The sequence below is a fragment of the Eublepharis macularius genome, chromosome 17, assembly GCF_028583425.1.
Source record: "Eublepharis macularius isolate TG4126 chromosome 17, MPM_Emac_v1.0, whole genome shotgun sequence".
Taxonomy (NCBI): Eukaryota; Metazoa; Chordata; class Lepidosauria; order Squamata; family Eublepharidae; genus Eublepharis; species Eublepharis macularius.
Genome location: NC_072806.1, coordinates 44,743,182 through 44,759,245, shown reverse-complemented (window position 1 = coordinate 44,759,245; position 16,064 = coordinate 44,743,182). Strand labels below are relative to the sequence as shown.

Genomic DNA, 16,064 nt, shown 5'->3' with positions numbered 1-16,064 from the left:
TATTTTTATTGAAACTTTTAAAAAAACAATAAAAAGAAAACAAAGAAAAACTCATAACTAAAAGAAAGGAAAAAAAGAACAGGAAAAGCAAAAAGAAAGAATAAAAGAAATTAGGAATAAGCACAGATTTTCTCTGTGAAAAGATATATAAGTATTACATATTATACACTAACTCCAAATTTAACCTTACAATCAAAGTTATACCTTAACTCCAAATTAACCCTAAATGACTATATCTCCTTTCCTCTAATACATTTTTCTCCACCTCCTAATCTTCAAAAACACAAACCATCAGTTCATTTATCTCTGTGTCCCACAAAAAGTCTATAAGGGGCTTCCAGGTTACAATATATTTATCCAGCGACTTTTCTTTAATCAAAGATGCAAGTTTAGCCATCTTGGCATACTCCATCATCTTATCCAGCCATTACTCTGTTGTAGGTAATATTGTAACTTTCCATTCTCCGGTGGTCCTAAGGGAGTGGATCAGTCCTCACTAATGGGAACAGCTCCTCCTCCAGTGCAGGGTCAGTTGACCTTGATTGATCCCGGTTGGCTAGGGGCTCTCCCACAGCTCTACAGTTTTTTCTGACCCTACCTTAGTGCAGGACGTTGGCTGTAGAGCTCTGTGGGAGCCCTTGATCCCAGCAGCAACCAGAAAGCTCGGATGGAGAAGAAGGCTCATGGGGAAGGGCAGGCCATTTGTGCCTCCCCCTCTCCCCGACGCATTGGAGAAGCGATAAGGGTGAGCCGCAGAGCTGACAGCACTAGGCTTGCCTAGCTTCCACAGCCTCCGCACCGGCTCCCGCACATCTCTCCTGCCTCCGGGCTGAAAGACTCTCCCTGCTAGCTTTTCAGGGCTGCCGCAGGGAGCACGGTTGAGCCGAGGACGCCAGTAGAGCGACGTTGAGCGAACCTGCTTCCTCCCACTCTGCATGGCTCATTCGGAGGCCTCTCCCTCAAGGCAGTGAGCGCCAGTAGAGCAATGTCAGGGCTGCTTGTGATGCCTTTTTTCCAGCTCTGCTTGGCGTCGGCGCACTTGTTTTCAGCCATTTCTGATCCCGCCTGAACAGAAGACACCACAGCAATGAAGAGGGTGGTAAGAGGCCCCCCAGAATAGCTTTACCCGTGCGCCATTGCCCCTCCCCCTCCTTCCCACCTTCCATCTTGCTCAGCAAGGGTTAGCCTTAATGAGTGACTATGGCATCCAAGGCAGGCCTAACCCCCATTACTAGTTCTGGGAGTGCCTTATGCAGTCTGGACTTGCAAAGTTCCCCAGCCTCCATCCCTCCCCATCAGTCACCCCGGGGTGAAGGGAACTGCAATACTGAACCAGACATTCCAAGGCCAGGGACCAAAGCTAGTTTATTGTCATGGATCAGTACAGAACTTTGGAGGGAGTTTAAGGAAGTGCTCAAAGAACATGGATTCAGTAAAGAGGACTCTGGTTCTGCAAATAGACAAGGGCAGTGACCGTGCAAAAGAACATGTGTAATTGACTCAACACATTTTTGTTCACATAAACAGCATCTAGCTGAATTGTACGCTGGTATACGTCAAACATATTTAAAATCTGTTTTAGCTAGTATGATGGATTGCTCTGACTCGCTCAAGGTCTATAGACAGTTGAATGATTCCTTTCATGATGTCATTGAGAAGGTGGCTACGTTTCTCCATTCTGCTTTGAAGTTTGAAGTACTTTGAAGTACTGCGTGAAAGGATATCATGAGGAAATAAGCTCTAAATGTATTTATGTATTTGTAATGCAGTACTCTTTTAACTTTGTTCTTTCTTTTTTGTAAGTGGATAACTTGAATTGCTGATATATGCCAATAAAGGCTAACTTGAACTTGAACTTGACAAGGGCAGTGTAAAAGAGGGCGCCCAACTAAGAAGGGAAAGGGATGTAGGTCCTCATGGTCCCCACCTAAGTCTAAAAAAGAAGGGGGGGAGGAGGAAGTTTCTCAAGGGGACTCTAACCCTTAAGGGGACGAAGATGTGTCAATCTCAGATAGGTCTGAACTTTCTTCGACTGTGGAAGAAGGAGAATTATCAGAGGAAGAGGAGGACTCCCTGACGCAAATGCAGGTGAGGCTCTTTCCTCAGGAGGTTTATGCCAGGCTACTGCCAAAAGTTCTGAGAGTACTAGAAATTACACCTATGGCTGCAGACAAAAAGCAGGCGGACTCTGCTTTTCCTCAGGGATTAGAACGGGTCCTACCAAAGAAAAGCCCCGTACAGTCTGGTGTGCCTCTGCCTGAGGTTTTTCATATCATCTTGAAGGCTGAATGGGAGGTCCCAGCAAAATCTAAAGCCAGCCATCCTGTTGTCAACAAGTTTTACTCATTGACACAGCAGATGCAACAAAGAAAACAAAATTGCCAATGGTGGACAATCCAGTGTCTTGTCTTGCAACCACTTCAGTCCTTCCTATGGGAGCAGATGGCTTACCAAAAGACCCCTGTGACAGACGGATTGAGCAAGCTTTCCGTAGAAACTTTGAGGTGTCTTCTACTTCATTCAGAGTGTCAGTGACTGGCTCATTTGCCAGGGCGGCTTTCTCTTGGACTTCTGATTTGGCTGTAGCCAAAAGTAATGTTTTCAAAGAAATCAAAGATGAGGTCAAAAAGATAGCGCTTGCCACAGCCTTCACCATGGATGCCATGCCCTTCACTTCTCTTCCAGAGCTATGGGTTTCAATGTAGTGGCCAGGAGAAATACTTGGTTGAGAAAATGGGACGTAGATCCAGCAGCACAAGCAAGGGCCGCGGCAATCCTTTTTACTTTAACAAATCTCTTTGGTGAGGCCTTGGAGAGATATCTGGTGGAGGACAAAGAAAAGGAGAAGGTGTTACCATCTAAGAAGAAGGAAAATCAGCCAAGGAAGAGATTTCAGTCAAAGAAAGCCAAAGTAAATGCCTCAAATAACGTAACCTCGTATTTTGAGTGGCAGATATGGGGAAGCTGCCCCAGGAACCATAACAGAACAGTGTATGTAATGGGCTTGCAAGGGTCAGGAGGGGCAGGGCCAATCGCTTCCAACCCTCGATGGTCCGCCTGGCAGGGAATGAATCACAGGGGCCCGGAAAGCCACACGCCTTGCTGAATAATGAAATAGCAGTAAGGTGGCATGTCATGGTCCAAGGAGCAAATCCCTGATCCCTCAAGTGGGCCAGATAGCATAAGACCAAACCTCCAGAAGTGGGTAGGGAACCTCCTCCCCCTGATCTGGCAGAAAGGGACAGGAAGCTAGACAGGGCCATGCAATAAACTTTGCTCATACACGGTGCAACAGATGCCAATACTCCCTGGACTATGGAGAGCTCCCAAGGCTCCAAAGCTCCACCAGGAATGGGTCTGGGTCTTGCCTTGCTTCTGGCACCATGGCAACGAATCACTCTGTCCGGAAATGAGACAATGAATCAGCGACGTTGCTATCAGTGCCTGCTACATGCTTCACAGAAAAAGAGATGTTAGCTTCCAGGCACGTCAGGACAAACCTGTGCACCAAACGCATGACCTGCTCAGAGCATGAGGACTGCCTGTTAAGGACCTTGACAACAGCCATGTTGTCACACCAGAAAAGGACCCTTTTATTCCTGAAGTGTTCCCCCCAAATGGGGACTGCTACCAAGATGGGAAAGAGCTCCAGGAACATAAGTCCCCTAAGCAAGTCCAACCCTTGCCATTGGGGAAGCCATGGCTGGGCACACCAATGGCCCTGTAGGTAGACCCCAAAGCCCCTGCTCCCAGCATCATCTGAGTGCACCTGCAGGTCAAAACTTGCTGCCCATGTATCCTGCCCGAAAGAAACCCCATTATAGTGGTTGAGGAATTCTCCAACCACTATAGCCAAACCCACAAGTCTTCTTTCATGCCACTGTTGACACTGATGTGATGCCAGGGGAGGAATCCCTGCCATGGCTCGGGAAAGCTGGGCACAAAAAGGGCGGCCAGGGGCAACTACCCTGCTAGCATAGTTAAGATGACCAATAAGAGACTGTAATACTTTGCACTTGGGCGATGTTAGGATCGAGCCAATAAGGTCCCACAGGGAGTGTAGCTTGCCTCGTAGAAGTCGTGAGTACCCAGCAATGGAATCAAGTTCTATTACCAGGTAAGTAAGGCGAGAGGCGGGTCCTTCTGATTTTTCCTTAGCTAAAGCGACACCCAGTTCCACAGCAAGGGCCTGGAACTGCATCAATCTGTCACAGCAGGTGGAACCACCAGCTGGCCCAGCGATCAGGAACTCGTTAAGGTAGTACATGATTTGAGTGCACCCCAGATGGCCCTTAGCAGCCCATTCAAGGAAGGTGCTAAAAGCCTTGAAAGCCGCATATGCTGCAGAGCAGCCCATAGGTATAGCTTTGTCTACATACCACACCCCTTTGAACTTGAATCCAAGCAGGCAAAAGTCATCAGGGTGGACAGGCAGGAGTTGACTGGATATCACATTTTGCCATAAGGGCACCGGGGCCACAGGACTGTACTTGATTGAAAGACGCATGACGCATGGAACAGAGCTCTGGGGGAATAGTGTCATTAACTGATGAGCCTTCAGGTATGATAGATGATGGATGAGGCAATACTCACCAGGGGCCTTTTTGGGAACCACCTCTAATGGAGACACTCTTAGATTAGGGAGGGGGGAAAGCAAAAGGGCCGGCAACCCGGCCTGCCCCAATCTCTTTAGACAGCATGGCGGCTACAATCTCTGACAATTCCCTGGTGGATTTCAAATTATCAATGGACGTAGGCACCCGAGGACCAGTGAACGGGATGAGAAAACCAGCTGTGAATCCCTCCCACAAATATTTTGCTGCTGTTCTGTTGGGGTAGCCATCCAACAAGAGATGCAGGGCCTCCCTCTGAATAGGGGAGGGGGCCAAGGCCAATTGCTCAGATGCCTCACTATTTACTAGGGACTTGGGGCTGGGTGGTGGATCTGCTGGAGCTGTCAGAGCCTCCCTCCTTGTGAGCCACTGTGGAGGAGGGGTGGCTGCCATGAAAGGGCAGCTGACTAGAACCTTAGCCGGGGCAAGAGGGGCGGGGGTGTGGCCCGAAGCAGTTGTCACATAAGTGTTCAAATTTGCAACCTGTCTGTTGATACTCACCCTGGTTACACTCCCAGCAAGTGCCCTGACCACTCCTGACACCCCACGGCCCCAGGCAGGAAGCCTCGGATTTTCTCTTCCTATGAGGGTCCATTAGCCATAACCAGAGCTTCTGGCTGAAAAGGTCCCATTGCGTCTAGGCATGTGAGATGCGCACTTACGAAAAGCTTTGTCATAATCCATGGCAGCCACCTCCCCAGATAAGGCATGAGCCCAGAGGACATTGGCAAGGTGATTAGAAAGATGCCATCCTCTCTCTGGTTAGGCAACTTATACTACCTCCAAAAAACCAGTGAAATCCTCTAACCAATTGCTAAAGGTCCTATCAACCTCTCCTTTTTTGGTCTTGTCCTTACGCTTCCTAGAAGGAGGATAAGTGATCCCATACTCTGCCTTGGGGTGCAAGAGAGAAAACACATCCACATAATACCTGTCAAGTATGTGGTGGGACAAGTGGATCCCAGGAGGGTCCTCATCCTCCTCATAGTCCCCTGAAAGAGGAGGCTGCTCCTTGGTTGAGTCTGCCTCCCACACTGCCCTAGGGCCGGTCGAACCAGACCCCTTTCCTGCACACCAGCAAATGGCCCAAGTCGGCATGCCCGGGACCATGACAGCCACCTCTCAATAGTCCCGGCCTGAATCCCTATCCTCCTCCCAGAAGAAGACTCACTCGATGATTCAGTAGAATCAGGCTCTTCCCTGTGACGTGTTGCCTTCTTGGACTTTTTGGTCCTGCACCTCTTCCTCTTGGCCAGGCGCCGCATGTGTTCAGGGGTGCTGGAGATGCTGCTGGAGGAAGATCCGACCTTTCTCCTCCCCCATGGAGAGGAGGCCTGCATGACAGCCCTATCGGAGGCTTGAGTACTGGTGCCCTCGGACTCAGAGCCTGATATCCCAGACCCTGCCTCCAGGCCTGATGCCCCCAAACGATCCTGGTTTAGGAGATTGTTATAGCTTTTGATCAAATTTTGTTAAGTAAAGGTAAACATGTTAGTGCTTGGATTTATAATATAATTATAACATTACAAGATTTTAAAAAGATACTCTAAAATAGATATAGATTCAGAGGAGTTATCTGTGTTAGTCTGTAGTAGTGAAATAGTAAAGAGTCCAGTAGCACCTTTAAGACTAACCAACTCTTACTGTAGCATAAGCTCTCGAGAGCCACATCTCTCTTCTCCATGCATCTGATGAAGAGAGCTGTGGCTCTCAAAAGCTTATGTTATAATAGGAGTTGGTTAGTCTTAAAGGTGCTACTGGACTCTTTACTATTTTCCAAAATAGATAGAATAAGACCCTATATTTCAAAACAGTCTTGGTCTTATATTTTTACTTATAGGTTTTTCTTTTCAATATCTTTATGGTATAAAGAAAATATTTTAAAAATGTTACATCAGTTGTTACTTACTCCACCCAGACTATCTGAGAGTTATACTTTATGTTCAAATAGATGTAATCTGCCTAATTCTAATTTTTTGCATATGTGGTGGCTTTCCTTCATGCAGCTGCTTATTGGCTGAGAATCTCTGACATATTGACACAAAGTTTAGGAGTTATGGTTTCTATTCCGCCCTAAGCCTGCCTGTGCAGGGAGGGCGGAATAAAAATCAAAAACAATAAATAAATAAATAAATCCGAGGTTTTGCTGTTAACATTTTTAAGTTAATTCCAAAGAGGTTACAAGAAATTTTACTATATGTAGCTATATTAGTTGAATTAATTTAGTTTGCTCTTGGAAATCAAGTAAATAACAACAACATTTGATTTATATACTGCCTTTCAGGGTAACTTAACACCCACTCAGAGCAGTTTACAAAGTGTGCTACTATTATCCCCACAACAAACACCCTGTGAGGTGGGTGGGGCTGAGAGATCTCTGAGAGAGCTGTGACTGGTCGAAGGTCACGCAGCTGGATTCAAGCGGAGGAGTGGGGAATCAAACCCGGCTCGCCAGATTAGAGCCAAAACACACGTTAAGAAATACCTAGGTTCAGCACGTGTTCTCTTACCTCAAGGTTTGCCGGGATCTGTAGGCGTCCTGGAAGCTTAAAGTAGGCGTCCTGGAAGCTTAAAGATCTGTAGGCGTCCTGGAAGCTTAAAGTCCTGGAAGCTTAAAGGATCTGTAGGCGTCCTGGAAGCTTAAAGGCGTCCTGGAAGCTTAAAGCTTAAAATACAGGCGCCTGTATTTCCCTTCCCCTTTTTGCTGCTCTGTAAATGCTAAACTTTAAGCTTCCAGGACGCCTACAGATCCCGGCAAACCTTGAGGTAAGAGAACACGTGCTGAACCTAGGTATTTCTTAACGTGTGTTTTGGCTCTTAGAGTCCCACACTCTTAACCACTACATGAAACTGGCTCTCAATCTCCTGATCTCTAAAATTGGAAAACAAAAGTAAAGGAAGTTTTTTAATGATAAAATTATTTGCAGCAAGGAAGTTATATAACTTGATTTGAATCATAGTGCTCTTCCTTTATTTCTTGTTTAGATCATTTATAGAATGTCATAAAATGAAAGTCTGTTTTTATGTGTTTACTTTTGGCTTGTGAGATCTGTACTTTGTTATGTTTGATATCTATTATATAAATATGAATAAAACTATTAAGAGGGGGAAAGCAAGGCATGAATTCCATTAATTTTGATTTAATGTTATGCTTAGGTTGTGATCACAAGGCAGAATATTGTTCAATTCTCAAGTGCTAAGAGGTTCACTGCTTGAACCTTAACATTTATATATATTTAACATTTATAAAACACACACAATATGTGTGTCTTACAGAGTTTGTGTTTTACATGAATATATAAAAATGTGTGTGCGTGTAGGTGTAAGTAAATACAGGCAGTTAAAAGCTCAGGTGAAAAGGAACATTTGAGCCTTGTGTCGAAAGCCTGGTCGAAAGCCTGGTGTTTTGTCAGGGTTCCCATTCATGGGGGCACCACCCCAGAAAAGGCCCCTATCATACAGCCACAGTTAGGGGCACAGAAAGGTCTAGCCTGTGGGATAAGGCAATGCTTAGCATTATCTCTACTCATGCCTGATTTTTTTCCTCCATTTGTCTGCCAAATTAGGATGTACCCACAAAGCTTGTGGCAAAAGCTGTTCCTCTGCCAATGACAGTTCGTGGCCATTGGTTCTTGAGCCCAAGGACTGAGTACACGGTAGCTGTGCAGACTGCATCGAAGCAAGTTGATGGTGATTACATGGTTTCAGAATGGAGTGAAATCATAGAGTTTTGTACTGCAGGTAAGGACTCTATAACAATGGTCCAGCCCATAGAAAAGAAGCAACTAAAAATGTGTCTCATGTATTAAACTGTCTTTTGTTGGCACCAGAAACATACATGTGCAGACCACCATTTCTTTCTTTTTCAGGAATACCTTTTATTTTATTGCTAAGATTAAAATTCCAATAGAAAGGGCAGAGGAATAGAAAAAGAAAGTAAACAAGGAGTACAAAGAGAGAAAAATAACAAAAATTGAAAATAAGAAAGAAAAATAATACATATTTCATTTTCTATTTTTCTCTACAACACTTATTTAAATATTTATTTAAATATTTATTACAAGTAGAAAAATACAACACACCAAAACAAGCAAAACCACAACCCAAAGTTAACAAAAAAGAATATCCAAAATACAACCAATGACACAACCCAACATAACCACATCAATAGTAATAAGTAATAACTCTAAAAATATATCATATCTTGAAAAACTGGCTCTTTGGGGAGAAGGTCAGCTTCTATCACATAGCTTATTAAAGGGTGCCATGTTTCTGCAAATTTAGATTTATAATTGCTACACATAGCACACCGTATTTTGTCTGACAGTTTCCCTAAAATAAAATAATCCCATAATCTAGTTTGCCAAAGTTTGACTGAGGGATGCTGTTTACTTTTCCAACAAAAAGCAAGCATGGATTTTGCTATTGATAGTAAAATAGTAACTAACTTTAATACATGTTGGTTAGGAGTACCTACTAACCTGAAGTTTAACAAAGCCACCTCAGGAAGAAAAGGAACTTTATAACCTGTTATTTTATAAATCTGTTGTATTTATTTTCTCCCAATAATTCTGAATGAAATTGCAATGCCACCAGCAATGTATAAAATCTGCACGTTGGCCACAACCCTTCCAGTATTTGGCAGCAGAAGAACCAGCTATCAATTTTATCCTAACTGGAGGTAGATATCAGAGTTAGAATTTTAGTCAACTGAAAATGGACATTTATGATATTAGAGTTAAACACCGAGGAAGTCCAAATAAAGTCCCAGTCATCTACGTTGACCCTATTTTCAGTCTTTTTGCCATTGAATTCGATATTTTGTCAAATAAATACAATCAATACAGAGTAAAATCTTATAAATCTTAGATACCAATCGTGTGAGTTTTGATGAAATAGTTTTGATGAGTGCTTCAAAATCTGTCAAGGGCCTACCAAGAGATTTTATTTGGTTCAGAGAATTAAACAAATGCTTAAGCTGTGCATAATATAACCAAGGTATTGGATAACCTTTTGTCCCAGTATTACTTATCCTGTAATTTCCCAGCTTTAACAATATCCAAAACTCTATACAAGCCCATTTCTCATCATAGCTGAAAAAATTTGTATTCAGAACCGGGCAGAAACCACACTTAGTTTTAAAAAGATGAACATGGGGAAATTTCTTGTGCTAATTTCAATCTTTGTTCATCCCAAATTTCAATAAAAGAATCTGCAAAAGGATTATAATTAACATGTTGAGGTCTAAATTTAGATCTTCGCCAAAGCATGTCAATTAGGGACTAAGAAAAAATATTTGTATTCTCTATTCTCACCCAAGTCACTTGTAGATTACCAGAGAGCAACCTTACCATATTTGCTAGTGAATTGGCTTCATAATATAATTTAAGATTAGGAACTCCTAGGCCTCCTTTACTGTTAGTTTTATATACAATTGTCAATGAAAATCTTGGGCACTTATAGGCCTAGATAAAATCATTTAATATACGCTGCCATTTAACCAGTAATGAAAGTGGAATTTTAATTTGTAAAGATTCAAAAATAAACAAAAATTTTGGAAATAGATAATTTTTAATCAAATTTAAACAGTCTGGACAGGAAAGTATTTTAGCGTTCCATGATTTTAATTGTGTCTTAATTTTTTCAATAACACCTAAATGTCTCCATGAATTTGTAACCAATTTATAAGGGAAAATTACTGTGTATAGTATCTAAATTAGCTGCGTTCAAAGAAACAGGAAATACCTCAGATTTTAGAGAGCTTACACATAATCCTGAGATCTGACTGAATTTGAAGAATAGAAGTTGGGGTCTTGGTAAAGAGTTCAGAGGGTCTGTTAAGTAAACAACTAAGTCATCAGCATATAAACTTACTTTTGCTCTGCGTTTCCTATTTTAATTCCACATATTAACTTATCTCGAAACATTTCGGCTAGCGGTTCCATAACTGCAATAATAAGGACGAAAGAGGGGCGCCATGCCTAGTACCCCTGGTAATAGTAAATTTATATGAAGTGATATTGTTAACTCGAACTTGTGCCTCTGAACTACTATAGATGGCTCTAATTGCGTTTTTTAAAAGCTGGCCAAAAACCATTGCTTGCAATAGCATAGACGAATATGAGGTTTCTAACATATCTAACGCATTTTCAGTATCAGCCGAAAGGATGACTGATTGAATTGTATTTAATTTTCCATAATGAATAACATTTAAAGTACGACGTATGTTGTTTGCAAGACTCCTAACCGGAATAAACCCTGTTTGATCTATGTCTGTATAGGAAGAGATAATAGCCTGCAAACGATTTTTTTTAAAAGAAACATTTTATTGGATAGGTTGAGAACAAACATAAGAAAAAACATATACACTTCATTATTTCTTTCTCCTACTAAGTACAAATTTATCCCCAACCCTCCCTTCCCCTCCCCCCTGTCAGACCTCCAACAGCACTTATACCCTATAATTCATACATTGTTCCCTCTAATTCTATTACTTTCCATAATCTTCAAAGGTAAAGTTACAATCAATACTAAATTCTACAAATTACATGATACTCATCAAAAATTATCCATAGACCACAATTGATCTTTTACATCCCAATTCTTTTCCAGATAGTCTTTCAGTTTTCTCCAATCCGTCAGAAAATCATTTGAACTTTGTTCTTTTAGCTTTCTAGTTAATTTGTCCATTTCCACCATATACAAAAGTTTTTGTATCCACTCATCAACTTCTGGTATCTTGTCTTGCTTCCAATGTTGTGCATACAGCAATCTTGCCGCTATAATCATATACCATAATAATGTTCTATCCCTCACATTTATAGTTTCTATATTAAGTCCTAACAAAAACATTTCAGGATTTTTCTGCAAGTTACATTTCAAAATTTTCAATATTTCAGCGTGAATAGAAGACCAAAATTGTTTTGCCTTATCACAAGTCCACCACATATGGTAAAAGGAACCTTCGTGTTCCTGACATTTCCAAGATTTATTTGACATTACATTACTCATGTTTGCTATTTTTTTCGACATTAAATACCATCTATACATAATTTTATAACAATTTTCTTTCAAATTGATACACGTAGATATTCTCAGGGCATTTTTCCATAAATACTCCCTTGATTCCATTGTAATCTCTTTATTAAAATTCAATGCCCATTTCACCATTTGAACCTTAACCACTTCATCTTCTGTATACCATTTCAATAATAGTTTATAAAATTTCGAAATCATTTTTCTATCATCTCCTAATAAAAGTTTTTCCATTTCTGAATTTTCCTTTCTAAAACCAAATTTCTTTTTATCTGACTCATACAAGTCTTTGTCGGTATTGTAGCCATCCATATTTAAAAGTTAAGTCCTCTTCTTTCTTCATTTTAACTATATCTCCATGCATTAACAACAAGTCTTTATAAATTAGCCATTCCTTCCCTTGATATTCCTAATGCGGTTTTATGACTTCTGCAGGAACAATCCATAAAGGTCTTCTTTCTTCCAAAAATTCTTTGTACTTCAGTCATACAGAGAAAATACTTTTTCTTATATAATGATGTAAAAACATACCATCCATTTTATATTTGTCATACCATAAATAAGCATGCCAACCAAAAATATTGTTATGCCCTTCCAAAGTTAGCAACTTATGATTAGTTAGGTTTACCCAATCTCTTAGCCATGTCAAACAGATCGCTTCATGATATAATCTGATTTTATTAATTCAGGCGGGATCAGGTCACTTCTGGGAGCCTTCCCTGGCTTTAACTGAGATATAAGTCTCTTAACTTCTGTGGTTGTAACTGGTAGCCATGATGGAAGCATGTCAATATTAGTTGCAGGGCACTGCATCTGAGATGTCTCGGCTGTGTATAGTGCATAAAAGTGATCTTCCCAAGTCTTTGCGGGGATTTCACAAGTGAGTTTGGGACCTTCCAGAGAGAGACCACTTGACACTATTTTCCAAAACAGTGCATCATTTTTAAGTTTTGCAGCCAAATTAAGATGCGCCCAGGTCCTTTTAAGATATAATCTCAAATTTGGCATTTGCAAACCACCTCTTTCTTTTGCATCACACAATACCTTCATCTTAACACTTGGTTTTTTGCCTGCCCAAACAAAATTTAACAATTTCCTTTGCTACTTATCAAATTGGTTCACCTCTTTAACCATTGGGATTGTTTGCAATAAAAACATTACCCTTGGTAATACATTCTTTTTCATCACAGATATACAACCCATCAATGACAAGTTCAATTTATTCCATTTCATCATATCTTTTCCCAATTGTAGCCACAGTTTTTCATAGTTGTTCTTATATAAATCTATATTTTTCATTGTTAACTTAATTCCCAGGTATTTTGTTTTTTTGACCACTTCACACTCAGTAAGTCTCATTAACTCCTCCTGCTTTGCTTTAGTCATATTTTTACATAACAGTTTGGACTTTGATTTGTTAATATAAAATCCTGCCAAATCTCCAAACTCCTTGATCTTGTTCAATAGCAATGGAAGTGTCTGAACCGGATCTTCCAAGATGAACACCACATCATCTGCAAATGCCCTAAACTTATAGGAAAAACCTTTCAATCTTATACCCTTGATACTTTGATCTTCTCTTATTTGCCTTAACAAGATTTCTAAAACCAGGATAAACAACAAGGGGGAGAGTGGACATCCTTGCCTTGTACCTTTTCTAACTTTAAGTTTGTCAGTCAAATCATTATTCACACACAGTGCCGCTTGCTGGTCTCGGTATACTGCCTTTATGGCTTTTATAAATCCTTCCCCAAAATTCATTTTTTCCATTATTGAAAACATAAAATCCCAATTCAAATTGTCAAAGGCTTTCTCTGCATCTGCAAAGAAAAAACCCACCTCTTTCTCAGGGTGTTTATCATAGTACTCTATTGCATCGATTACAGCTCTCAAATTGTCTTTTATTTGTCTGCTAGGCAAAAAACCTGCTTGTTCTTCTCCAATAAATTCCATTAAAAATACCTTCAATCTTTCAGCCAGAACTCTTGCAAAAATCTTGTAGTCATTATTTAAGAGAGATCTATAGTTTTTAACATCAGTTAAGTCTTGTACCTCTTTGGGAATCAACGAAATATTGGCTTCATTCCATGAATTTGGTATTTCCATTTTCTTCATAATAGCATTCATCAAAACTTTTAGGACCAGCACCAAGTCCTTTTTCAGAACTTTGTAAAATTTAGCTGAAATCCCATCTGGGCCTGGCACCTTACCCTGTTTCATTGAGTCAATAGAATTTGAGATTTCCTCCTCTGTAATTAGAATATTCAAGGCTTTCTTCATATAATCTGAAATCTCAGGTAACTTAACCTTATCCAAATAGCGATCTATATCTTCTTTGTCAATCAACTTTTTCTGAAATAGTTTAGCATAATACTTGTAGAAAGCTCTTTTTATTCCTTGATGGTCTATCACTTCTTTCCCTTTCTCCAAAATTCTGTCAATTTTTTCTCTCTTCTTTTCTTCAGTTGCCAGGCTAAAAATTTCCCTGGCTTATTAGCCTCTTCAAAAGATTTTTGCTGCAATTTTTTAAAATTCCATTCTAGTTCCTTGTTTGCAAATCCACTCAGTTGTTCCTGCAAAATTTTAATTTCCCGTGTAATTTTCTTTTTTCCTGGGCTCTTCCTTAATTTTTGTTCCTTCTTGGCTATTTTCTCCTGGATTTCTTGAAATTTCTTTTCTCTGGTTTTCTTTTCTTCGTTGTTTAACATAATCAGGTTACCCCTGATCACCGCTTTGTAAGCATCCCATACTGTTTTTATAGATACCTCTTTACCAATGTTAAATTGAAAAAAGAAATTGGTTTCCTTCTGAATATAGTCCACATTAATTCGCTTCTGAAATAAATTTTCATTTACTGCGCAATCCTATGGCTGGCCCCAACGCCGATGTGGCTGCACAGGTGGAGCAGCGGTGCCGCCAGGCCATATCCTGTGCCAGCAAAGTGCAGTGGCGCCGGCTCTGGCAGCGGCGCAGAGATGCAAATTGGGAGAACCAGAAAGCGTTGTGGGTGGGCCTGATGCGTGGCCACAGCCGGGTGCAGCCAAAGGGCGCTGTTCCCAACAAGCAGCAGGGGGAGGGGCCAGGATAGGCTCAGCCAATGGGCAGCACGCGACCCTGGCCAGGCCCCAGAGCAACAGGCAAACCACGCCCATGCCGGCAGACCGCCCCGACTCATGCATTGGGTGGGGCTCACAGTTGGGAAGGAGAGGGGTGGGCGTGGTCTGAGGAGCCTCTCCCCTGTTTGCCCAATGCAGTGCCAAGTCTTTGACGGCCACGTCCAGAGATGTTGGCATGGGACTGGCAGGCGCCCTGCCATGAGGAATCCAGGGCAGCAGCCAGTCCTGGCAGCAGGGAACAGCCACCAAGTGGCGCCAAAGGGGAGGGTTGGCCTGAGGCTGCCACCAAGAGGCAGACACAGCGGGCCCACCCCTGTCCCCATCCCAAGGCAAAGACCACAGACACCCGTTGCAAAGAAATCAGTCTTTATTATTATACCATCCCACCTCCCCCAGCAGATGTGAGGAAGGGGAGGCGTGTAGGAGGGGTAGGGTGTCGAGGGACCATGGGGAGGCACGGCTGGGGAGAGACCATTTGGAAGGACAAGCAGCCAGGGGCCTGTCGATGGCCTGGGCGCTGCCTCGTCAGCTCCCCCCGCTCGCCCCCTGTGCCGTCCGGCGCCTGTGTGAGTGCATGGTCAGAAGCAGCTGCCCCTCCACAGATGCTGAAAGCAGGAGACGGTGCCGGGCCAGGGCGGAGCCACGCACAGCATCGGACACACCCCACCCCTCCCAACAACCACGCCATGTTGGCGTGGGAGGCTGGCAACTGCCCTGCAGGATTGGATGCAAGGCGGGACGCCGCGGGACGGAGGGTGTTGTAATGAACAATGGGGCTGCCGCAGGCACCCGAGGGGCCGGACCCACTCTGGGAGGTGGCCGCTCATGGGACTGTGTTGCTGTGGCTGCGGCTGCAATGGGAACGACCCTCCTACGGCGTGCGGGACCTCCTGCCCGGGATATGGCATCTGCCTGCCACTACCCTAGTTTCTTTGCTGATGGGGCTAGGGTTCCAGTGAGTGGACCGTTTCCCCTGCCATCTCCTGCCCCCTTGCAACAGCACCCCCAGCCACCCTCGCCCTGGCTTATCAGGTGCCAGCTGCTCGCCCTACCAGGGATTGAGCACCCTCGGTGGCTCCCCCCTCCCCGCTGACATGCCCTGCCCCAACCCTCTACCTGACCATAGATGCAGAGGAGTTAGCTGTGTTAGTCTGTGGTAGCAAAATCAAAAAGAGTCCTGTAGCACCTTTAAGACTAACCAATTTTATTGTAGCATAAGCTTTCGAGAATCAAGTTCTCTTCGGCAGATGCATGGTACAGAAACCAGTCAAATATAGAAGAGGAGGGGGGAGGGGAGGAG

The 16,064-nt window shown here is 42.7% G+C and overlaps 1 protein-coding gene across 1 annotated transcript in view; it reads left to right on the top strand.

Annotated features, from left to right (window-relative positions):
* Positions 1 to 16,064, top strand: part of PHYHIPL (phytanoyl-CoA 2-hydroxylase interacting protein like) — a 149,940-nt gene that overhangs the window by 102,855 nt on the left and 31,021 nt on the right. The window contains exon 3 of the mRNA XM_055001890.1: positions 8,180 to 8,354. Coding sequence (XP_054857865.1) covers positions 8,180 to 8,354 — 175 coding nt within the window. The remainder of the gene's footprint in view (positions 1 to 8,179; positions 8,355 to 16,064) is intronic.